The 26,070-nt window shown below is 40.5% G+C and overlaps 1 protein-coding gene across 4 annotated transcripts in view; it reads right to left on the bottom strand.

The window, feature by feature from the left end:
* COL15A1 (collagen type XV alpha 1 chain) overlaps positions 1-26,070 on the bottom strand; it is a 116,464-nt gene that overhangs the window by 6,016 nt on the left and 84,378 nt on the right. For 3 of the 4 annotated variants that reach the window (XM_059850883.1, XM_059850875.1, XM_059850891.1), the window contains 14 exons: positions 25,218-25,253; positions 22,645-22,707; positions 20,574-20,651; positions 20,418-20,453; positions 16,406-16,459; positions 16,223-16,282; positions 14,297-14,365; positions 13,898-13,939; positions 11,494-11,539; positions 10,818-10,907; positions 7,861-7,910; positions 5,997-6,107; positions 4,494-4,638; positions 968-1,032 (listed from right to left, as the gene is read on the bottom strand). In XM_059850883.1, coding sequence (XP_059706866.1) covers positions 968-1,032; positions 4,494-4,638; positions 5,997-6,107; positions 7,861-7,910; positions 10,818-10,907; positions 11,494-11,539; positions 13,898-13,939; positions 14,297-14,365; positions 16,223-16,282; positions 16,406-16,459; positions 20,418-20,453; positions 20,574-20,651; positions 22,645-22,707; positions 25,218-25,253 — 945 coding nt within the window. The remainder of the gene's footprint in view (positions 1-967; positions 1,033-4,493; positions 4,639-5,996; positions 6,108-7,860; positions 7,911-10,817; positions 10,908-11,493; positions 11,540-13,897; positions 13,940-14,296; positions 14,366-16,222; positions 16,283-16,405; positions 16,460-20,417; positions 20,454-20,573; positions 20,652-22,644; positions 22,708-25,217; positions 25,254-26,070) is intronic. The other variant, XM_059850900.1, reaches the window with a different exon arrangement.

Raw genomic sequence — 26,070 nt, 5'->3', positions numbered from 1 at the left:
TTCATCAGACACACAAAACATCCTGCAAGTTAAATAGTCTCATTTGGATACATAAATGTCAAGGCTTCTTCCGCAGGAAATGCTCATAAAGTCAGTTTTATGTAATTTAATCCATAAGTAATATGAATATCTTGCTACTTTGGCATACCAGCATCCTCATTCTGTGGATTGTAGTAGAATGACAGCAATTTTGTACTAATTTTGTGCAGAGTGAAGATTGTTGCACTCCTACAATTTAGCATCCTGGGTCAAGATGGCAGAGTTCAGAAGAGAACCGCTGTAGTTTAAAACTGGGACAAATTTCAGGAAAGTGCAGTCAATTTCACATTTTTTTCCCCCATTTTTTTCATTGACAGAAGGCATGGGAATGCTTTATAAATAATGCAGACCCTACTACAGATTTGTATATTTTTTTTTTAATCTTAGTTTTGACCTAAGTAAGCTCAGACCTTCTATCTGAGACAGTAGCTCCAAGCCTGCAACTACAGTCTTCTGTCTTGGGGCATCAGCCTTTGAACATTTGTTCCTCCCCCGAGAATTGCAATGAATGCCCCCTGCTAGCTTGAATAGGGCTTTTGGGGGTGGTTTTCTCAGGCTTTTTTGGTGGGTTATGTTGTTTATTTGTTGGTTTGGTTTTTTTTTTACAGAAATGATGAGTTCTTAATTTAAAAACTACTAAGACATCTGCCTTAGCTGCTTTTATTTCTTCATTGATATATTAGACAAAATTTTGATTAATTTCATAATATAAGAAAAGGAAATAAATTTACATGTGGTCTCTGGCACAACAATTTTAGAATTGCTAGGGAAATCTACAGTTTGCATCTTAAAATTAAATGGTTTATAAAATGTTGTACTAAATAAAAACACAGGATGGAACTTTCACTCCTCTTTCAGTGCTACCAGTGACCACCAAAAGTTTTGAAGAAAATTTTTTATAGCAAACTTCTTTCTTTTGCTCTCTTACCAGATTCCTGGTGGCAGGTGACCCTGGCTCTCCAGGAGGACCTGGTGGCCCAGGCATTGCAGCTGCTAAAAAAAAAAAAAAGCATACAATACATGCTGAAGGTCATCTTTTTTGAGAGAAAGAAAGAAAGAAAGGACTTAGTGATGGTGTCCAGGAGCAGCAGCAGAAGTTTTAAATAGCCATAGTTGTGTCTTTAATAGCTCAAGTCAGTTACAGAAAATACATTCTAAGGATTTGTTTTTTTAGAAGCAATGATGGAACAGTCTTTTCTCTGTTTTTTGGGAGGTTAAGGCCAACAGATTGCAGTCTGTTGTAGGAACTGCAAATGAAGAACAAAACCCACTTATAATGACCGGGATGCTGTTCTGTTAGCTAGTGCACATGGAAGAGGAAGAACTTTTTGCTCCTGCCCATAAAAACTTTGAGGGAGTCATAGCATCTTTTGTTCTAAGGGCAAACAAAAATTTACTTTTCCTTAGATGAAATATTCATGTGTGTAAACTCAGCTTGTGCTACAAAGCAAAAAATAAATTCTTCAGGGGTATGAACTTGGACTGCTAAGGCTGCAGTCCACACCACCTGGTAGCTAGTATCTGTCTCTATCCTGAAAGTGAATTTCTTCATCTTGAGCTGTTTTCTGGAGTAAAAATTTCTTTCTTTTAAGGCAGCAAAGATTGAAAGATATGGAAGACTAAAAGCATGCATTTTGTGCAAATGCATGACATGATAATGGAGCTTTGAAGTTGTTTGTAAGGAGCTTCCACACAAGGACCCTGCTTGTTTGGTTTTGTGAATCCCAGAGGAACCTCGAAATCACCTTTTGCAAGAAGAATCTATGCACTGAGGCATTTGCAAGGATACTTCAGAGCAGGTCCTTCATGCCAATGGCAGGGGAAGGAGGTCAGCTCTCAGAAGTGTTTATAGCTATTTACCTACAGATAAGCTATTCCTCTTTCCCCATATCACAATATGTGAACTCCATACTACAATATGTGAACTCCATAATTACAGATAGTAATAGCTTTAAAAGAGATAACTGAACCTCAAAGATAAGGAATAAATAAACATCTGTTCTGAACATTTAGTAAAATGTGTGCTGCCTAAAGAACCCTTTTACAAAGCAAAGAGGAAAATGTGTAGGAGGATGATGAAGACTAATGGCAGAGAGCATAAATGAAAGTATAGGGATGGAATACTAGTAATAATTTGTTTTGTCTGACTGGGTCTCTTAGCTAATATCCAGAAGTACTTAATGTAAATTACACAGGAAAAGGCCTGAAGACCTTTATGGGCTTCATGGATGCTGTGGGTCTGTCTGTGTCATGATCATCAGGGGCTGATTCACATAAAGCCTGTGTTCCAATGCTGAACATATTAAGGATTTTTTTCTTTCTCAAATATTATTCAGAGGATGAATACTTCTGATAGGCACTAAATTAATAGTATTGACTGGATGACAGATTGAAAGTCTCACCTGCTGTATAAATGAGGTTGACCACGTTTAAGAAATACCCGGAGAGAACAAATTGAAGAGAAATATGTCTTCTCCCCAAACTAGCACACTGGAAGCACAGGTCTTGGGGGAAAACAGTGTAATTGTTTGTTCTCAGGAATGGAGAACTGTATTTACTAGACCTGTCAAAATTTTAGGAAGAACAGATCTCTGTTACAGCATCTCTATTTAGGTAAAGTCTCCCTTTCTACCATCCACCATCTTCAGTTAAGATTAAAGGATGCTCTGCTCTGGTTTTACCTGGCTGGATTCCCATGCTGGTCACAGATCCTAGAGGGAGGAATCAGTCATTTTCTCAGGCATACCTGTCAAGTAATGTCAGAGGAGCCCAAGAACCCATCCACCAGAACCCAAGGCTGGACATCAACATTATGAGGCTTGTCACTAGGAAACCTGTGACCCAAAAGGAGCCAAAAGCACAAATATCTTGAACTGTGGCACCTGACTTCTAGCCACACAGTCCCTTTGACGTCACCTTGTTTTCAAAATTCCTCTCTTGATGTGACTAATTGCGGCACATTTTGCTCCTTTTCTAACCCAGTGAGTTGAAAGCCATTGAAGGCAGAGTAAGCAACCTGAAGTTCCATTTCTATTCATCATTTGCATAGCAACTAGTTTTTAGAAGGAGTTCTCCAGCAGTCTGAATCTAGACCTGAACTGTGCTGTGGGTATTGCCCTCCCCCCAGAAAATTAGGGAAGCACTTGGGCTGGAAAAGACCCTTAAGATCATCACCTCCACTGGCAACACCCAGAACTGCAAAGTCTGCTACTAAAACGTGTCCCTAAGTGCCATGGTTGCGCTTCCAGAGATGGTGACTCAACCACTTCCCTGGGCAGCCTGTTCCAGAGGCAATCCTTTAGGTGAAAAAAATTTCCTAATATCCAATTTAAACCTCCCCTGGTACAACTTGGGGCCATTTCCACTTGTCCCATTGCTTGTAACCAGGGAGAAGAGACTGCCCCTCCTGGCTACACCCTGGCTACACCTCGCAGGCTGTTGTGGAGAGTGATAAGGTCACCCCCGAGCCTCCTTTGCTCCAGGCTGAACACCCCCAGCTTTCTCAGCTACTCCCCATAGGACTTGTGCTCCAGACCCTTCCCCAGCTCGACAGACCTTCTCTGAACATGCTCCAGCACCTCAATGTCATTTTTGTAGAGAGGTGCTCAAAACTGAGCACAGGATTCAAGGTGTGGCCTCACCAGGACTGAGTACAGTGGGACCATCGCTGCCCTGCTCCTGCTGGCCACACTATTGCTGATGCAGGCCAGGGCCATTGGCCCTCTTGGCCACCTGGGCACTGCTGGCTCAGGTTCATCACTGCCAACCAGCACCCCCAGGTCTTTTTCTGCTGGGCAGCTTTCCAGCCACTCTGCATGGGGTTGTTGTGACGCAAATGCAAATGCAGGACCTGGCACTTGGCCTTGCTGACCCTCACACAGCTGACCTTGGCCCATTGGCTCAGTCTGTCCAGACCCATCTGTAGAACATTTCAGCAGATCAACCTTCCCACCCAGTTTGGGGGCACACTCACTAAAGTGTGCACTTATCCCTGAGCCCAGATAATTAATATTAGATAGGTCTGGACTCAATACTGAGCCCTGAGAAAACCCCCCGTGTGAGCCACCAGCTGGATTTATTTCCATTTCCCACAAGAAGAGCATTTTGTCCCAAATTTAGCCAGCTGGTCAATTTGATGGATTTTGCAAAACTGTCAAGGTAACCAATCTCTACTATGCAGATTTCCTCCCAGCCACAGCCACAGCAAGATCCCTCACACAATAGCACTTCCATGGCACTAGTCAGTGAAAACTGTCTGCAGAGAAATTGTCCCTTTTGTGCTCTCAGTTCCAACTCGCCCCCAGGAGAAACTGGTGGAGGGAGAGTGGGGAACAACCTTCTCAGGCATGCAGAGAGGGTGGGCAGGTGGGTCAACCTGCCAGGTGTGAAAGAATAGGTCATGTGTGGGTTGTAGGCATGTGGCTGTACACTTGAACATACACCCAAAAGCTCACCTGAGCCATATATTGCGGGGGGGCCTGGTGGTCCAGGTGGTCCAGGTGGGCCAGGAGGTCCAATTTTTCCATAACCTGGTAAGCCAGGTAGGCCAGGTAACCCTGGAGGTCCTCTGGGTCCAACAATTGAGTCCCCTTTTGGTCCCTGTCAGTGATGAAAAGTATTTCCTTGAATGTATTGGTTTCACTGCTGCAGGGCCATCATCTCTGGTGGCAATGTTTACCAGGTGCCTGCCACTACACCACTGTTTAGGCACAAGTCTGTATGTAATTTTCTCCAAGGAGGCATGGGCATAATGGAAAATGAAAATTTTAACCATATACTGAAATAAAGTCAAGGATTTAAATTTTAGAAAGCTTTCTGAAAAATCTCATAGCTACCCCTGTGCAGCTGATACCTGCAAAACTCTCAACAGTGCTCTCAAAGTCCTGGATCTCTACTCGGCTCATGCTGAGACTGCTTGCTTTGATGGGCTCAGAGAGTCTGTGGAAAACTTTAATGTAAAGTGTGTCTATGCAAGGTGTACACCTCATGACGAGTGCTGTCTTCTCCCTCCTGTGATCAAAGGTTAGCCCTTAACCTCTCCAGCTGCCAGACTTGCAGAATAAAAAGACTTCAGCTCCCTTCATTTCCAGTTTAGCAGTGTGTCCTCAGCCTGACTGAGGAGGAGTTCTGCTCCCTGTGCTCACACCATCCTGCAGACTTGGAACACATTGGGCCCTGGACAAGGAGAGCTCGGCTGTGCCAGGAGAACAGTTTCTAAACAGGGAGATGGTTCTCAGCAATGTGGAATAGAACCAGGGGGATTATTAAGGGTGGTCTTGCCATCCTAACTCTTAACCCTCAGCTGTGGCCCACTCATTCATGGTTCTTGACACAGACATGGCAGTACAGGAATGCAATGCATGTATTTCTTGCCAGATCCCAGGGATCAACTATATTCCAAAGAACTGGTGCATTTTATTCCAAAGCAGCTGTGGTGGCAATTGCCAGAAGATAAAATTTAAAGGTAGACAGTAGGCAGTGGTTGAATTTTATAGAAATGGTCCAAATGGCTACACACTGGTCTTTTCAGTCATGTTTTTGGATTACTAGGAAATTAGAATTAATTATTTAGATAGCCAGCAATTTTCAAGTCAGCCTCTGACTAACTTTATATGGCTTATTTTATTATTATGGGGGTATAAGTAGTAGTATCACAAAAAATACATGCTGCTTTGATTTGTAATGCTGTTAATAGCAAGATCTACATACTGGTGTAGCTATATGAGGCAGCTGAGCACAACATTATGTCAGTATTTCGTAGCAAAGTAATTCTATGCACAACAGTGAAGTGTCTGTGTTTACACTCAATGCCATTTTCTCGTATTCACCTAATGTTTAGCATGTAAGTTTTTACATAGTTCCTGGCAATCCTGATGTTTGTCTCTTTTTAGTGCCTTCTAAATTAATTCTAAATGGGGAGTCACAAATATTCCCATTCTACAACTTGCATGACTTACAATTAATCCTGGTCTTCCTGGTGGTCCAGGAGGTCCTGTCAGAAAAAACCCTCCATTTGGTTCTCCTTTTTCTCCTTTTACACCAGTGACTCCATTGTCTCCTTTTTCACCCTTTGAAGAAAATGTATTTTAAAATGTTGAGCTGAAGTGAGACCAGAACATGATGTATTGAACTTTTAAATTTACCTGAAATCTCTGAGTTTGGTAAAGGAAAACACTTGCTTGAAATGTTTTTAACATCACTTTTCTTCTTCTGTGATATGGGATGAAAAGGAATGCTTTCTCTATTGAGGCTGCAAGGCTCACTCAAGGCAAGGGCTAGGGGAGGTGGGGTTTGGTGGAGGCAGAGAAAATGCCTCTGTTGCTGTTTCCTGCTATTCTGCCCAGCAAAACCTTGTTCGGTGCTGTAGCTGGAGGCGAAGAGAGAGCTGGAGGAGGCATAAAAGCCTAGCTTTGTGCTTTCCTCTATCACCAAGGACAAACCAAAGCAAGATTGACATCGAATGGACAGCTATTTGAAAGTATTTGAAAAAGTGAGCAGAGCATGGTGGGAGCATGTACCAGGATAACAGAAGAGACACCACACAAAATAGCAGACACTTGAAACAGTAGGTCTTCTGTTCTGCATGGCTGATTATCAGTTAGTTTGGGAAACAGAGCAATAGGTAAGAAGCAGCATTTAATTACTACATTATTATGTATCTGTTCAAGATGAACCACAGAATTTATACATTCCTCCTCACATTATTTTATTCTGTTTGTCTGCTTTTTTTCCCCTTCAAATATTTTTTTTTTTGGTCGACTTTTTTCAGGCTTCTGAGAAATAAACCTGGGGATAGAAGAGGCAAAGGGCAAAGCAAGAATGGCAGGTATCTGCAGACAGCCAGAGGATATGGCTATGTATAGCTCCTCCTCCGACTTTAGGTCTGTGTAGATTCCCATAAACACGACTCAAAAAGTTTCTTTATTCCAGACTGTTTTGGGGAGTGGAAGAACTAGATGAAAAATGAGTTCTTGGCAGCTAAATCTGTAAAGCTACAGACATTACACTGTAAGGTCAAAGAAACCCTGTCAGCTTTGCCACATACATGGGACACTTTCTGCCATAGGAATAACTTGGGTGTACTCAGCCAAGCAGAAATAAAACCCTAAAACCAGGCAGCATTAAGAGTCCTTCCAAGAGACTGTCAGCACAACACTTTTGGTAACATCATTAAATGATAATTTGATTCACATTTTTTCAGTTCTTCTACTGATAGAGTCCTATTCACCTAAAAACATTTAAAATAATATCACATTTTTATTATTTTTTGTCACTTGAAGCATCAAGAGAATAATGGAACAGAGAGAGACTAAACAAATCAAGGTATGGATATACTTTGCTGTAAGAGCTTCCAGGAAAAGTAGTTTCCATAATTTAATTTTATTCAGTGTGCTTAAAAGATAAATAACATGACATGGAAGTGATTTCCACCCCTCTTTCCCCTCACCCAGTGTTCTAGAAGCCCTTTAGGTAATGGATGTCTTTACCTGAGCTGGCATGGAAACAAAAGCATTCATTTAAGGCAGATATGTTAGGTAACAGTGAATTATGACTCACTTTAATACCACTGGGAAAGTAAAAAGCCTCAGTAATAAAGTTTCTTTCAAAAGTAATCTTTATAGACCTCTGACAGCTGCTATCTCTATAGTTGTAATACACTTGCCTATGTAGCTAGAGTTTAAGAAATGAATATAATTTGCAATTGCTGATGCCCTTATATTTGTATATTTCACCATGTTGCATTGGTTTGTGCTTAATTTATAGTAAAGTACACTTTAAAAAAAGCTTAACAGAACTCAAGCACAAATGGGATATAATTACCTTTATGCTATTAATAAAGTGGCTGAAATATGATGGAGGCAGAGGTGGACCTGAAAAATGAAGAAAATACAATAAAGTACAATAATTATCTGTAATTTTCCTTTTAAAAGCACTGCTTTTGGTATCACTGGTTTATGAGTTTAAAGGAAAACTATTTACAATAATGGCATTAACCTTTATATCAAACATATTTTTAGTTTGGTTCCCTAACAAAGCAAGACTTATACAGCTTATCTTGCTGTGCCTTGTCTGTCACTCTTCCACCTTAAAAACTTCTGAATCTGGTGGGGATTTCAGAAAAATTAGAAGCAAAGAAGGTTCAAATACAAAAATTTCCCGATTTTCTGAAAACATAGCAGCTGGGAAAAGGAGTGAAAGAGAAGTATCCGTGTTAACCCCTTAGATGCAAGCCAAGGTAAGAGAGAAGATTTTCATATGTTTTGCAGGTAGTGGGGTGATCCCTCAGTAGATATGTGATCTTTCCTGCAAAGATGGTACCAGAGCTGACAAGACAAAGAGATAATGTTGCTGCTGTGCTGCAACAATTGTACAATAGCTCTTCCTTGACATTTTTCTGCAATGAAAACCGGTATCAGACTCAATGGTTATACCACTTGTGTTGTCTGCCAGTGTTGGTCAGCCAAAGCTGTCATGCCAGCACAAAAGGTTCAAAAAGCCTTTAAATATTACATTTAAATACATTTGGTATACATTTGGAAAAAAACCCTTATTTTGCAGTTTCCTGTAACAGTTCAATGCATTCCCTTCAAATGTGTTTTGATTAATTTTTGAGATCTTTGGGCCCAACCCTCTGCCAGCCATAGGGCTCATTTCCCGGTGTGCCCCCTCAGATAAAATTAAATCAAGCCGTCATTGTGGGGCAGAAAACTATTCTCAGTACGGCACCTGTTTGGATTTTATTCCAACCTTATCAATAACAGCTTGCAGCAGTGATCTGCTTGATCCTTGAGGGGAAGGCAATGGACTGGTGGAATGGAATGGCAGCTGTCCTTCTCAGATTTTGCTTAGCATTAATCTCCACACTGAGCACCATCTGAGGTCTTTCTAGGATGATCAGCAAGGAGTCTAGGTCTGAATGAAGCCCATGTCTGTTGAGTTTGTTCTCACACTTTTTGTGTTGGCTTCATATTTTTGCATGTTATCAATTAATAGACCCTGTTTATAAGGTTGGAGAGCTGACATTTAGTGAGAACCAAAATAAATCCACTGCATGGACAAATACCAGAGTTCAAAAAGCTTTCCTGGTTCCTGGAACTCAACAAATGTAGTGGAAAGAGCTTCAGCCAACTTCCCTTCAGAAAAGGATTTGAAAAATTTCCTGTACTTTAATTATGCAACTACTGGCATGTACATTTTCCCTGTCAGTGGTTATGTGGACACCTGAGAGAACTAGAGAACTGCTTTGTATGAAAGAATATTTTAGCAACTACATCATTAAGCAAAAACCAAATAGGAATATTTTTTAAAGGAGCAAGAGAATTGGTCTTAGTTAGCATGCTTTAACCTAATGTTGAAGAAAACATTGGAGCCAGTTGCTCTATTGGATCAAGTGGATGAATCTCTGCTATTTTAGGAGAAAAGTGAATTGAGTTTTCAGTTTAACACAACCAGAACTGTTGTGTTATTTTTCACCATCCTTTACTAGCTGTAGTTTTACAGCAAAATCTTAAGAACAATCCTCTCATAATCTTGTCCTTATGAAGCACCTGAAATCATCAGATATAGGCAAGAAAATACTCCTAAGATAATAATTTGCATTCCATACAGAACCTGGAAAGGAGCAGATATGTTCATGGCAGATAAGCTAGCACTGAAGAGAAAATTTTCTTATTTTCTGCTTAGGAAAGTTTATTGCTTCTTCTTTTGACAAGTTTATTGATGACTGGAAATCACTAACTGCTTATTTTAAGATATTGGATCAGAATAAAAATTAACGAGGACAAGACAGGAAAATTGATTTTATCAAAACAAACAGATGCTGTCTTCAAAATAACCAAAACATTGTCTTCAGTCAGCAGAATTATGTCTTTGGAACAAAGATAGAAATATCCATGTATATCTAGAGAGGGGCTAATACAGTTATTATATGGGGAGAATATAGTTATTTTCAATGCATTAAAGGAAAATCACTATAAATATGGTATAGCAACATTACTTCAATATATTGCATTTCTATTTCAAATTATTTCTGTCACTGATCAAAACCTTATCTCAGTATATGAGATTTCAAAAAAGTGTACAGAAAATGAAGTGCTTGTAAATACAATCTTTTCAAACAGATGCTTGTTTCTGCAACTCTTTTTGAATTTGTAGGAATTAGCAATGTGTATCCACTTTTTGATACAGAAAGCAAATCTTTGGGTGAGGAACTATTCTTATGGTGCTCCAACCACTAGTGAATTGGAATTTTCAGTGCACACAGACGCTTCATAATTTTCACAAATAAATCAGAAAGTATTAAAAAATTGGTTGAAATGGAAATAATCTATTTCCACCTCCTGTTAGAAGTGGGACTGTCAGCAGCAATTGACTGCCTTGAACTCAGAATGCACAGGTGTATCACCCTGAAATGTGAAGCATTGGAAGCGAGCACAACTGGCTTAGAAAGACTGACACAAAAAGATATCTCAGGGAGTGCCCATGATGTCCTTCTAAAATGTCAGAAATCTGTGACCAGCCACTTACATTTTGATATCTATTCTTATACTTAACACATTCCTAATGCTCACAAATGTGCAGTCTGTCTTTTCAGAAGACATTTTGGATAACATTCTGAGCTTTGCTGTTCTGTGTGTCAGTTCATCAGTGAACCCTGGCATAAATCTCTGGTCAGGTAAGGCTGCAGAGATAAGTATCCAAGCATCTTGCTGAATTGCTTTTCAAGTTAGACACATATTCCTCCACTGGATGTCAATGACATATTAAATTTAGCATACCTGGTGGTCCAGGAGCACCTCTGTCTCCCTTCTCTCCTTTTAAGTGTGCTGAACTGTGCTGTCCCCAGGAATCTCTGTTTGCTTTAGCACCTGCCATAAATAGCATCACAAATTCATAAGAACTTGAAAACAGCACAGACTGTAGCAGTGACAACCAAACCACTGAAAGTGGGAGCAGACTTTTCAACAAAGGTGGGGCACATGGTTCCTGTCCCTCGATGCTTCTCTCACTCAGGACCATTGAATGGCTGCCTGACTGTACTCTCTTAGCAACCCCAACACGTGCAAGACAATCTCTCTCACAAAAATCTTTTACACCCCTTTCCCTAACCACACAGCCTAAGACCCTCTGAACAGACCTGGTTCTATTTTTCCATTTGTGAATTTCGCTGGAGCAGATGCAGAAACAGTTCTTGAATTTCCCTTCCCCTTCCCCTTCCCCTGTTATACAATAATCAAGAAAAAGCAAAGAGCTCTTAAGTATGAAAAACCCAACCAAAACAAAAACCAACCCCCCCCTAAAACCCCAAAAACCCCCACCCCAACCAAAAAAACCCAAAACAACCAAAACCAACACCATTCCCCACCCAAAAAAAAAAAAAAAAAAAAAAAAAAAAAAAAAAAAAAAAGAACTTATTTAAACCAAGGTACAAGGTACAAGGAAAGAATTACTCACCATGGTCATTAAGAACTTCTTGATTTCCAGGAGAGGGAAGGTTCACCTTCAGACAAAGAAATCAAAGAAATCTATTAAAAATCATCCATACATATTAATCAATGGAAATGCTTTACTTTGTGTGACTGAAAAGCCTGGCAAGTTTGCATGCTAGTAAATATTATAACAACACTCTGAGATGATCTCCAGTTTGACAGGGTCTGAGTATTAGCTGATCAAGTTTTTATGAGGATTATGTTCTCTTTGACATGCAACATGCTTTCAGCAAAAGGGTAACATCATGCATTTTGGAGGCATCAGCAAATTCTACTCTCTTTTGTGCCAGAGAAGCATCAGAAAACTCAATCTCCAAGAACAATTCTGAATTTACAATACTCTGTTTGGAAGCAGGATTTGATTTTTGACTGTGAGATAACAGCTTGTGTTTATAATTCTCTTCATCAGACCAGGGCTATGTTATGTTTGTTGTTAACTTGTGCTCCAGATGCATTGAAGCCACAGTGGGGAGACAGAAGCTATTCCAGTCTCTCCTCTTCTGTCACCAGCTGCCTGTAACAGTGGGCATGCTACCTACCTCTGTGCCTGGCTTCAAACTAGGGACAATGCAGGAACTGAAATGCGACACTGTGCTTGGAAATCTTGGTACTTTCTAGTACTATTTATAGGAAACCAAGCAACTGTATGAAAAAAATGGAAGTTGCTGCATCTGGCTAATCCTGTAGTATCAGCCCATAGAAGTCTTACTCACATGGATGGCTCCATAACCTTCAGAAGTTCAGTCCCCATGAAGAAAACCTGGTGGGGTTCAGTCTGTAGTTCTTTATCGACATTCACTAATGTAGGCATGGACAGCAGACTTCTTATCTATAAACTTGGATAAGTTTAGGAGATTACTCACAAATGTGGGACAGATCTATCCAGCACACTCAGGGGCATGAAGAGATGTTTGCAAGAACATGTTTCTATTACTTGTGCACATTAAAGTTAGTGCTGTTTTTCACTGATTGTAACCCTCTGGAAAAGTGGCTATTATTATCTGAAATTCAGAGAAAATAGGCTTGTTTGTTTGACTCATTCCACAGAGAATCAGAGGAGAGTGGAGGCTGGAAGGTATCTCTGGAGGTTGTCTAGCCCAAAGGAGGACTGACTACAGCAGGTTGGTCAGGGCCTCATCCAGTCAGGTTTCAGAAGTGAGGCTGACAAATGTGTGTGATTATGGACATGTATTATCCATGTACTACAATGTTCTACAATGGGAATGAGAAGATTAAAGGAAGAAACTCAACGAGGTAAAAAAATGATGTGTGGAGGTGGTAGGACAAAACTGTAGAAATGGAAAATTACCATAGAGCAATGGCTATTTATCATTAATTCCTAAAAAGATCACAAGTTGGGATACAACTTTTTTCAGCAGCAAGGTTAGGGTGATGATGAGTATCAGTACATTTAGCATGGAGGAAGCCAAGAGCTGTTTCTCTAAAATCGGTGAAAAAGAACTGGGATGCAAATTGGAGGAGAGGGCACAGTATTACTTGGAGCTTTTACAGCTGTTTGACAGAAAAGTATAACCCTACACTATTCAGGGGTGGACTGTGGCTCCCAAAGACAGAATCCTTCCCAAATACATACCCCACAGCTCAACAATAGGATATTGCCCTAGGGAAAATACTTCCAGGACTGAACCACCTTCACCAGTCATTCTAGGATGCAATTTCTGTAATTCATTAAAGAAAAGTTGCACTAGGACATTCTGAAAATCTGAAATCCACCTCCTTTCTTTTCATACTATGTGTGAAACTGCAGCTTCTTTGAAGGTGATGAAAGCTTTGTCATACTCTTTGAAAAGGAGGAGCAGGTCTTCACCTGCTGCAATTCTGTGTGGACAGAGCGCATTTGAGGGTCAAATAAAGAACATGATCTTTCTTTTCTGATGCATCTTTCATGCCACAATGAAACACATAACAAATCTTATTTTGGGCAGGGAAATTAAAAACAGCTAAAGACATGACAACATGGGGACTGTATTTATACATATATCTAAAAAATACGTGTACCTGTGTGCATACACATTCAGGTCCCCAAAGCAACTCCTAAACTATGGAAACACAAGCTTTGAAAGGCATTAAAAGTATTAGAAAAAAACAAGTAATCAAAGTACTTTAAGCAAAAGAGTCTAGTGTTTCTAGTTCTGTTACATATTTTATACGTGGCTAAGTTTTCATTAATGGCTAAGCACTTGAAAATCTGTTGTCCTGAAGAATAAGTAAAACACATCCCTGGTGCAAAGCAGAAGGCAGGGGGAGAAAAGCTGCAAGGTTATGGTGTTTAGGTGTACAGCTGCTTTGGTTATGTTCTGTCATGGCCATGCATCCTGCTAAGAGCAGATTCTGCATGTGTCACTTACTGGCATTTTGCAATGAGGCCTGGGAGGGACAGGGAAAACTGTCTATTGAAAACAGGAGGGAAATTGCTTTAGTGAGCATAGGTATGATATAGCACGTAACACACCACATCAACCTAAGAGTCATGATGAGGCTAAGCCTGAAACAAAACCCCCACCTCCCTAGAAGAAAGCCCAGCTGGCTGCCAGCTCTGTCATCATGTCCCTCTCTGTGGGGCCATGGGGGCAAAACTTCCATGACAGTGGCTTTGGTAAAGAGATCTTTTTTCTCTGCACACAAGCAAGGTGTGTAGTGTAGTGAGCTGTGTAGGTGAAACCAGTTTGGATATTTCCTTTTGCAGACTTCTTCCAGAGCAGCACATTGGTGCTGCAAACCAGTCCCTGGTGCCCAGTGGCACTTACTCCTTTGATATAAAGGATTCGTCCTGGGGGTCCGGGGGGCCCTGGGGGCCCAGGCAAGCCAGGAAGGCCCTGGTAAGAGAAAGTGGGAGAAGGAAGATATCAGAGAAAAATAAACCCCAACTGCAAACTGGAACACCTAAAGCACTGCATATTGAAACAAATTAAAGAGTGTATCTCTCATCCAAGGAAAATTAGGTATTCTGATCTAGAATCTCTCACTGATCTCTCACTGATCTAGATCTCTCAAGACTGCTGAGGTTCACAATTTTTCAAGTGCCAGTCAGATACATACATGCTGATTAGCAACCCTGAGGAGCCCTGCTAGACTGAGGGCGTGACTGCCTTTTACAAAAAATGTGTGTCAGCTCTTAACTGTTTAATTTGAAAACTTGGCACAAGGCTGTGTTCACCTTTCAGTCCACATAAATTCAACTTTCTGTATGGTGACATATGCCATCTCATCAATAATTAGAGATCCATTAGATTTTATCTTCCCTGAGCACTCCAGGAAGGACCACTAGAACATGCAGCCTCCTTTGTTTGCTTGTTTGCTTTAACCTGTCAGCCTGATGTACTTCATCTAGTTATGCTGCTACAATAGCTTTTGTGTGGTTAAGGCAATCAATCCAGAAAATGAACTTTAATATTTTTTGAAGATATGGAGGAAAGGAAAATCTACTCTTATATTTTCTCTCAGTGGGTAGTAATTTTTCCTGTCATTTTCTTCCAATTAGAATTTGTCTAATTTGTCTGTTTTCACTTTCTAGGAAATGTATTTCTATTTATACCTTCTTCTAGGGGGGTAAGGCACATTCAGTACCTGGTCTTCTTTACTGTGGAGACACCTAAATACCAAAACAATTCTGCAAGGATACTTACCAATTCTCAGTCTCTCTGCTACTCACATAAAGCAGTTTCATCTCACTTATATTTATTGTCTAGATGGACAAGACACTTGTGTCTTGCAGTTTGTGTGCCATAGTTTTTTTCTTTTGAACAAACTAAAACCAGAAGCTTCTTACAAGGGAATCCATTTACAAAAGTTGCTCTAAAGAAATACAGTGCTACTGACGTGATGCTAGCACAGTAACATACCCTTGCCATTTTATTTCAGCATTATCTCTGATGCAGATGAAATACCATTAGCTGCTGTTGTGGCATGGGTACCAATCTTCCTAGCACAGGTTGTGGCATGGCATCAGAACAACCACACAAATGACTCTGCTATTGTGAAGCTTGCTGTCTATGCTCAGCAGTGCTGGCTCTTGTGTGGTCCAGTTTCAATGTTTGTCATGAGGCAACTTGTCCGAAATCTCTTCATGAGAACAGACTTGCAGCAGCAGGAGCTTGCTTCATCACTTGTCATTCCACAATTGCAGGCTGTAGGTGAGCATGAATATGCTGTCACCTGTGCAGAGGTCATTGGTTTGGATACTTGCACATAGGTGCTGCAGCAGGTAGCAGGTATTAGTGAGCATCTCCTTGTTAGTAAGGTAGATACCACTTCCCTGTGATGTGCTCAAGTGCTGTTTGTACCTGGGCTAGAAAAGTCAGAGCCTGTGGGAGTATCTTCACAGCATGAGAGGTCACACTGGTGGCCTGGATCAGGAAGTCCTTGACACATATAAAAAACCCTGGAATTTTAAATCTTTTGCAACTTGAAGCTGCTATGGTAGCAATGAGTGACACACATAACTGTTACACCAGGGAGCTGACACAACTATGGGTATCTGCAAGAACTGCCCAGACAGACCCAGAAGCTGACCTTTCTATGACTGCTGCTTGAGAGGAAAAGTAGCCAACAAAATTATTTCTAGAACATTTCAGGTTTTTAGTCCCATCATCATTTGAAAGGGATCAGTATAAATCAGATTACATATTTTAACAGATTTTATTTTTCACCTAATTGAAATACAAAAAACTTACATTAATGGCTTCACCTCGATCACCTTTCACACCTCTCAGTCCATTCAGTCCTGGACGGCCCTGAAACAAGTAGAAATAATTTATTATTATAAATAATAATAATTATTTATCAGATACAAATGTCATATATCCTGTCAGAAGCAAGCTTTCCCACTTTATCCCACTTGAGAGCATAATACATACTGGGCGTCCTGGGAAGCCAAGTTCTCCTTTGGGTCCAGCAGGTCCTATTGGTCCCTGATCAAAAAAAAAAGTGATTATATTTGATTATTTATATTAAGAAACATAGTTTTATATCTACATTAAAAACCAGTCTGTGATTGCCTGTGATTGCACAGAACATTGTCTCTGCTTGCTGTGCTGAGTGATCTCAGAAGCTGAGATGTAACAGCTCTGGTTTGGAGAAGACCACCTGTCTGAAATGAAGTCTGAATTCCCAGATCCTTGTAGGGCATGCAGTTCTAAACTGACTCACCATGTATTGAAGAAAAATTAAATGCATCAGTCAGGAAAAGAAAGTTAGAGATGTATGTTTTGTTCATCTTCTTTTTTTCCCCTTTTTTATTTGTAATTATTTTTGAATCAGGCTCTATGGGGAAACATCTGTGGATTGGCCTAAGAATTCACTAAGTGCCAGGCTTCTTCTTGCCTCTCACCAGCCTGGGTTTGAGGATTCATGGGGCTGATAGCTGAAACAGAATTGTTCCTTCTTTAGACAGGTTTGACTGACTCACCAGGCTCCACAAAGTAATACAAGCCACTGCAAAAAGAGGGGACAAGCAGGCTCCCTGGGAAAGGTGGTCCAGGACTATGGATGGCCTATGATGGGGCATTTGCAAACATGCAGCTTCTAGGCAGCCTGCAAGTGATCAACAAAAAGCAGCAAATCTGAGGATCTACAAACTTTCAACTGATGTCAGCTTCCTGAAACTCACCGAAACCACAAGGGTCTAGACAACCTCTTTACATTTTGCCAGCCTTTCTGGTTTCAGTTCCTTTTTTTAGTCTGCTGAAATGCTGAGATACTCCTTCTTGCATTACTTGTTAAATAATCTGTCTGTAGATCTCACACAGATACCACTTACATGTGACAGTGGGTGTGTTTAACCCTTCACATGATATCTTTTCAGTGAAAAGTGATATGTACATTAATGAAAAATTTATCTGATGAAGAAGATAATTTCTCTTATCATCTAGCTGAAATTCATGGATTAATTGTTGTAATTTTTCTCCTGCTGAAACTGAAAACGGGATTAGACCTGAAATTCATAAGCAGTTACCATATGAACATATTAATTTATAATGTCACCATTGTGATCAGAACTTAAAGCTCACTAATGTCAGCTGAAACTACTTGCAGCTGCTAAGACTTTTCTTCTATTTTATTTCCTGTTTGAAGGTAATTTCTACCCATGAGATCAAAGTTAATGCCTGTGTCTCAATCAGGCAAGAGATTGCTGGTGAATTTCAATATTGTGCCCCAAAATGTCAAAATTCACCTTTCCATGATACCACATCCAGTAATGAGGTTTGGGGGGAAAAAAAAAAGCAATCCAAAATGTTAAAAAATAGCAATCCAAAAGCATTTTCCTATTTCACGCCCTGGTACCTGAGCCTTTAAAGATTACGTAAATCTGAGCTTTGATCATCAGTGAGGACAATTAGGAACAGGCTTCTTTTTCAGTTAAAAAAAAGAGCACTGTCTGATCCCATGCTTTAACTGGGATTTCAAACATTACCAATGTGAGAGTCAACTCAGCTGAGGCCACCTTTACTATTTTCCCTAAGTGCCAGCCCAGCCTGTCAGGTGTTAGCAACTCCCTGAGAGAAGCCAGCAGTCACAGCTAGAAGTGAAAGAAGGAAGCGTGGAAGCCACAGGAGTTTTGCTTACCACAAAAGTTTCTTTTACAGCAGCACAGAAGATCTGGGCAGGCTGACACTGAGGTTCTCACTAAGTGCTCTCCTTCAGTGATAAGCAGCCATTTCCTTCACCCACAGGGAATGGCATAACCCAGCAAGTAAAACATTCTCATTTCTCTGGTGGCAGGAGATTGGATCCAATCTGTTGCTTCTGCTTTTGCTAACAATGGTACTGACCTCCTGACTATCCCTAGCTCTCATCTGCCAAACTACTATTTCTCTGTAGCTCCTTGTGCTCCAAGCTCCGGTGATCCTACCTTCTGTCCAGCTGAAGTCTCAAAGAGGAGCAGAGCAATGACTAGGGTTTTGATTTTAAATTCTGGAAATCTGTGCATGGGTCTGAGAGCAGAGAGGAACAATCAGAGTGCCCCACTACCTCAAAGTTGTGCCTGGGCCAGGGACTCTCTCGGAGCAAAGTGGAACAGAACCATTGCACTAAAACATTTAACAAATTACCTGTCAGAGTCTCTGGGGCAGCACTTGAAGTCTGTATATTTTGGGTGCACAGGCCTCATGCTAATTACAGGTAGATTTTTTTCTATGGACCACCCCAAATTGTATCACCCCATTAGCAGCGATGATCAAATGGGAATTCTGCGCTCAGAAGGGAACTGTCTGAGCAAAGCCTTGAGACAGGCTCCATGTGCCAAACTTTCCTGAAGTGTAACCATTCCCACCAGTGCTGGCAAGTACTTCCTTGTGTGCTTGCTGAGCTGTATGAAGCAACCCGTGGCCATATAAAAGGAGATGTAAAACACACAGTTTGGGGCTGAGAGGAAAAGGACATGTCCACTGGATGCAGGATGCTCAGCTAGTAGCAGCGAACACTAGCCAGAACATGAGGAATTCCAAATAAATATAAGGACAAATTTTTTTACTCCAAATGTGCTGCCCAGAAAGGTTGTGGAATTTCTATCCTAAGAAAAAAACTTCATTTCACTGTTGAAAACTTCATTTGACAAGTTCCTGAGTTAAAGAGACCTGCTCCAGGCAGTGGTGTGCAGAAGATCATCTCTGAAGTCCACTTTCATTCAAAGTTATTCTGTGTCAAGTCGAAAGGGTAAATCATCTTGCAGTCATACAAGGAGAAGGAGAGGAGCATCCTTTCTGGTAAGCTAGGATAGACTCCTCAGGGTATTCTGAGACACAGCAATTAAAAAAGCAGTTACTCAGCACACCCAGTTATCCCCTTTGGAAGGCTACAGAAACTGATGTAAAAACCTCCTACTCACTTTGGTGTGCAGAAATGTCAACATCTTACTAACATTCACTAAGGCACAACAGTGACCAGGCTACATCAAAAGCAGAAGCAAAGAAACATCCTTGACATCCTTGATTTTGGAATACTAAACTAGAAGAAATTGGCATCCTAACACTGTTGAGTCTGGGCAACTGTTCTTATTTTATAACTAATTTATTGTGCTTTCGTACAGCTTCCCATGTCCAGTCAAAAGTATCAGACCAAATACTTGAAAGAAGGCTTCTAAATCCTGATTTTGGTACATGGTCTTACTCTACTGCCTGGTGTTCAGCTTTCTCAGAATCCAACTCAGTTGCAGTTTGTTGGCATTGACAGAAATTGAGCTGATGCAGTTAGTTGTTTTAATGCAAATCATATAAACAGAGAATAATTTAGGTGGAATGAGAGGGATCCTTTTGCACAACCCCTTGCTTACAAGACAAACTTGAGTGTTAGGCTTGTAGGTTAGGTCATGCCAATCAACACCTTGTTCCAGAATCCATCATCTCTCTGGGCACCTATTTCTGTGTTTAATCATGTTTAATGTGATTTTTTGCCTTTATATCTATATATGTCACAAGCTGGAACTTGTGATTTCTGTTACTTGTTGTTTTCCTGTGCACCTCTGAGAAGGACCCGGCTTTTTTTGTGATTCCGTTTCAGGCCGCAGCAGGGAGCAATTAGAGCTCCTCTCAGTCTTTTATCTTCAGAGCTCAACAAGCCCAGTTCACTCAGAGTCATAAATCATGTAAGTTTCTGGCTCTGATGATATTTCACTGTCAGATTAGACAGGAACAGACACAATTGTTCTACCAGAATTTAAGCTCTGCACCAAGTCAGCAGTTACAGCACCACATATGTAACAAATATTCTTTCCTGAAGGATACTGATGGCCCTGAAACACAAATACTCCTTATCATCCCTACTCAGAAGGAAAAAAAAAGCTAAACCATACTACCTTTACATTTACTAATATTTGTAAGGCCAAAGCAAAATTAAAAAATAAAAACTAATTCATCTTTGGAATCATCTTACCATTGGTCCCGCTGGTCCCATCACTCCAGCTTCACCCTGTTGAGGACCAACACAGAGAGAGCAAGGACAAGGTGAATTCCTGCAATGTCTAGCAGAGGTGGCTGGTAACATGGCCACCAAATAATTCTGGAGGAACACAACACAGTATTAGCTCACCTTCTCCCCTTTTCTTCCTAATAATTCAGTTAAAGATCCATCAGCAGAAATGATAGCTCCCGGTTCTCCCTTTTCACCCTGCAATTATCAGAGTAATTACTGTTTACAAAGCAGTTCCCAGTGAATCAGTTGAAGTCAAGGCAGTATTACTTTTGTTTGAAGCATGACAGATTAGTCATGCTGTGATATCAAACATAAAGTGATATCAGTATGAATAGGGTGAATCTTGATTCTGGGGAAGAAAAGAGATGATCTTTCTAAAAACATAATAAAAAGTACACTAAAAATACCTCCTTGAGAAGAATTAGTTCTTATTTTTTAAAAAGACTTAATTTGCCCTCCATAGAGTAACTATGTGAAACATGCAGTGCTCACAAAAGGTCTCTGCCAAAGGCAGACAGGTTATTGGTGTCTTCTTGTGTACCATCAGTTTAATGGTCAGTAAACCCTGCTGGAAATGTCCCATCTTGATAGACCAGTAAATGTTCAGATTTTACTATCAGGAAAGCATGACTCATTCTCTCTCTGTGCCTTGCATGATGCAACCTCATGAACTTTAGTGAAGGTCAAGTCCCAGCACTCAAAGTGTGACCCTCTGCATTCCTGTTCCTCCACCATGAATTATCACTTCTCAGAACTAAGCACATGGTTCCCAGGCTGGATCATTCAGCTGTAATTTTCCACTTCCTACCTCAGGCAGCTTGCTACAACATCTCTCCCAAGATGTCATGGAAGAAATCTGGCTTGAAGCTAGCAATTGCATTGCTGATCAAAATTTTGCCTCTTTTTACAGGTTATAGACCTTTCATTGAACTCTAGGTGCTGTGACTCAGTTCTTCTCACAGGTTCTTAAACTGTTGTAAGTCTTTGAAGCCTCCCTGAAGATACTTTGGGTACTTTGGAGTCTCCCTAAGACTTGGTTGGCTTCACTGACTTTATCTTCTGAGTTTATGGACCTGAGGTGGAATTTCACGATCCTTTAAGTAAAGGTGTCTGTACATCTTCACTGGGGTTCCCAAACTTCATCACTCTTGAGCGTAGCCTGGTCTTCACAGCTCAGAAACACCATGTTCTTGGTGTGTCCAAAATTAAATGCTTTCAAAGCTTTGGGTTCTTGCCAGTGTGGACACCAGAAAAAAAAAAAAAAAAAACCAAAAACAAAAACCAAAAAAAAACAAAAGTAAAACCCCCACAACCTAAACCAAAAATCACCCAACCAGTTCTAAGGCTGAGCTTGATCATTTAATGCATTTTGTATAAGCACAGGAAATCTTATGATAAGCAGGGACTGGTATTCACAGCCTGAGAGCTTTCCTTCTGAGCAATGACAGTGCTGTTCATCTGCTACCCCATTTAAACCATAATTAACCATTTCCAAGTCTTCCTATTACTTGTGAGAAAGTGAGCTCAGCTACTTAGAATAAGCAGAAAGTGTTTTTATTTTTCTTTCTTGGTATCCCCAGTATATTAGATGTTCCTGTCCCCTGCTTCCTGAAGGTTGATAAGAAGGGGAAAAAACTGGAAGAGCTGCAGTATTTACAGAAGAACAGAGTCAGTCTTTAGTACCCTCTCAGCAGTGCTATAAAATACACACTTTTTGTGAAGAAACAAGAGAAAGAATCCTATGAAGAGAGCACCTCAAGTCTTAAACTTTTTTTGGGAATTGAAAATTGCAGTCTTCATTCTGTAGGCAAAGCCCTCTCTGGCATAGGAGGAGGAAAAGATCGATCTTTTTTTATTTGGGCTTTTGGATAGGATCCCAGGGTGTCAGCACAACAATCAGCTGGCAAGAAGAGTTCACTTCATGTTTAATGTTTAAAGAGACTTAACCTGATAAGTGCACACTGCACTGATGAATTTCAACACTGGGGCAGGAAGATTAGCTCTTGGTAAGATTATATCTGGGGATGTCATTTAGCATTTTCACATTCCCCCTAGTACATTTTTCACATGAACTTATTAAAATCCCAATTCCTACAAAAATTAGAATCATTAAACTTTTAATGTCACTGAGTACTTGTCATCTAACACATTTCTCAGTCTATACTTTCCCCTATGCATTTTTTCATACCTGTTGTCCTTTAGGTCCTCGTGATCCAGGCAAACCAGTATCACCCTTCGGACCCCGAGGGCCCTAAGCAAAAACAAGTACATAAATCCACAGTGATATTTGTGAACAATATGGAGCTAGGCTATTTTACTAAATGTAATTTTAAATTACTGGCAAACTTGAACTTAAATCACTCTGGTTGCAATCTAAGAATTCTTACTAGACTAAATTGCTCTCTGAATAAAGTTATTCCCTAAACCAGATATCACATAAGGAAAGCCTTTTAGAAAGACCAAAATGAAAAATACCTGATGTTTATCACAGTGTAGATGATACATACATTCACAAAGGGAAATATGCAAACATTAATAAGAGTGAAAATTCAACCTAAAATTCTCTATTTCTTCTGTACTCAATCCTCTCTCTCCATGATCATTCAGCCAGACTGATTTTCAACAGAATTTCTGAAGGTATATTTTTAAGAGTAAAAAAAAAAAAAAAAAAGAAAAAGAAAAAAAAAGAAAGCGTATATGAAATAGAGTTTTTCTATTGGAAAACAAGGTTATTTCTTTATCTGCTTTGTGGGGAAAGCATTCCCATCAGATCAAATTGTATTTTACAATCAGGACATTCAGAAGCAATCTTTTTACCCACCACGATCTAAATTCAAGTCTACATAATTTCTGCATTTGTCAAGAGATAAATAAAAGACATGAGGTGAGATGAAGAATGGTATTTTCATGTCTGTAGAAATTCTATAAGGGACAGAGACCAAGAATTCATTATATTACCTTCTAAATGTTATCAGCTCTTTTTCAAATGAAATGTATGTCTAAGGAGTTATTTTTCCCCTTTCTTTGCATTCTGTGATATTCAGGACTCAGCAAGAAACCTTCTGTGGAATTTGAGGCAATTTGCCAGCATTTTGTTAACACCTTTTGTCAGCTTTCCCAGTTTTCTGCTTAATTGTTCTCAGGCAATAGACAAAGGATCCTGAGACCATATGCATGCTCTGAACAGTTGAACAATCATAACAAGGAAAAGTAATTCCATCACATCACACAGAATATGAATACAATAATTAGAACAATAATATCTGAAGTCATAAGCCAAATAATAACAGAATCACAGAGTATTCTGGGCTGGAATAGACCTACAAGGATCATCAAAGTCCAGCTCTTGGCTCTGCCCAGGACACCCAAGAGTCACACAATGTGCTTGAGAGCATTGTCTAAACACTCATTGAATTCTGTCAGGCTTGGTGCTGTGACCATTTCTCCATGGAGCCTCTTCCAGTGCCCAAAAAATCTGTGGTGAAGAACCTTTTCCTCCTATCCAACCTAAACCTACCCTGACACAACTTCAGGCCATTCCCTCAGGTCCTGCCACCTGTCACCATAGAGAAGGGAGCAACGTCTGCTCCTCCTCTTCCCCTCACAAGGAAGTTGTTGACTGCAATGAAGTCTCCCCTCTGTCTCCTCTTCTCCAGGCTGAACACACCAAGTGACCTCAGTTGCTCCTCACACAGCTTCCCTTCAAGGCCCTTCCCCATCTTCACAGGCCTCCTTTGGACACTCTCTAACAGGTTAATGTCCTACACTGTGGCACCCAAAACTGTCCCCAGGACTTGAGGTAGCCCAAATGCAGAGCAGAGCAGGACAATCCCCTCCCTTGCCCAGCTGGCCATGCTGTGCCTGATGCCCCCCAGGATATGGTTGGCCCTCCTGGCTGCCAGGGCACTGCTGGCTCAGATTCACCTTGACACCAACCAGGACCTCCAGGTCTTTTTCCCTGGCACTGCTCCCCAGCATCTCATTCCCTGGTCTACATGCACAACCAGGGTGACCATCCCAGGTGCAGAATCTGCCCCTTTCCCTTGTTGAACCTCGTACAGCTGGTGATCCTTCAGCCCTCTGATTTATGTAGGCATCTCTGCAGGCTCTTTCTGCCTCGGAGGGAGTTAACAGCTCCTCCAATTTAGTATCATCTGCAAACTTGGTACCCCTCCAAGTCCCATGTCTAAGTCATGGAGGAAGATGCTTATACATGTTTGCATGGCAGACAATGAATGCAATAGATAGGTCGCATAGCAAAAGGCACCTTTTGATACTATGGTTGTGAAATGCTTATATGGTAGCCCTGGTATGTTATTATGAAAAATCATAAATATCTCCTAAAGGATAAAATAACAAGAGAGCATCTTATAGGGCTTTCCTGTACTCTGTAGTGATGACAAAAAAGCCTGAGGATTAACACAGTTACATGCATATACACACAGATAACATTTAGAATTCCATTTGTTCCATTTGTTTCTCCTATATGGCATAGGCTTCCCTTAGGTAGTAATTTTCCATTAATTACACCCAGGTTTAAACTACAGAACTGACACTGAGATGACCCTAGCAGAATACACTTAATTTCTGACAGAATAAATTTCTAGCTTGGTTGGTAACTTTGTAAGACCTGCAGCATCCTCTATGAAAAGTTATTAGACTTCATGCAAATTTTATACATTTTAAAAAATATTAAACTATATTGAAAAATACTTAAAAATCCTAGGAAATATATTTAAATCCTGGGCAATTAATACTTACAGGAAATCCTGGTAGACCTGGCTTGCCATCTGGCCCCTGCAAAATTAAAACACTCACACCCTTACAAACACATATTACAGACTTGCAAAACAGAATATGCATTTTTCATGTATTGTGTGATTTGTGAATATCAACTCATCTGCTACTGAATTAAGAACTTCATTCAGTTGACAGTAAAGGTGTGAACCTCCATAACACCCTATGCTTCTAATTTATTTGCAAAAACTGGTGAGGCAGATATCCAGAGAAGACTGAAAAAGGATGACATTTTCTACATATGAAAGGCATGCAACCATTATTCAGCCTCCTCTGAATCTTTTCTAGATGCTGGCACAGAGACCACAGCAGCCACTCACCTTTCCCTTTTTGGTCCTGGATGTCTTTGGATAGAAAACAGAGTGTGTAATGGGCTGTGAATAAAATCACAGATTGGGATTTGTATTGGGCATATTTAAGATAGCCTTGCTCTGGTAACTGCAGAGAGACACTTTAATTTTGGTTCAGATCAGCAGAATGTTTATTTCCCCATCCACTATGAGACTGCACCTGACTAGGGTCAATTTCCTGACTAGGGTTAGAGCTTTGAGTCTGAGGTTCAAATCTTTCTCACTGCAGCTGCTCTTCAAGCTACAGGACCTGCTTCTTTTTTTGTGGGAATGTGACTCTAACATCTATCACGAAACAAAGGTTTGAATTACCTCTGGCAAGTACTGTGGCAGAGCTCACACAAGGGGACCCACACTGTCCTGGCATCCTGTTATGTCCAGGGATTAGGAGAACCAGGTCTTTGGGAAATACATGAAAATACTCTTCCATGAAAATTGTTTTACCATAAGCATGGCTGGATGCAGCC

Source organism: Haemorhous mexicanus, chromosome 1, assembly GCF_027477595.1.
Source record: "Haemorhous mexicanus isolate bHaeMex1 chromosome 1, bHaeMex1.pri, whole genome shotgun sequence".
NCBI classification, from domain to species: Eukaryota; Metazoa; Chordata; class Aves; order Passeriformes; family Fringillidae; genus Haemorhous; species Haemorhous mexicanus.
This window is presented reverse-complemented; position numbering and strand designations above follow the sequence as displayed.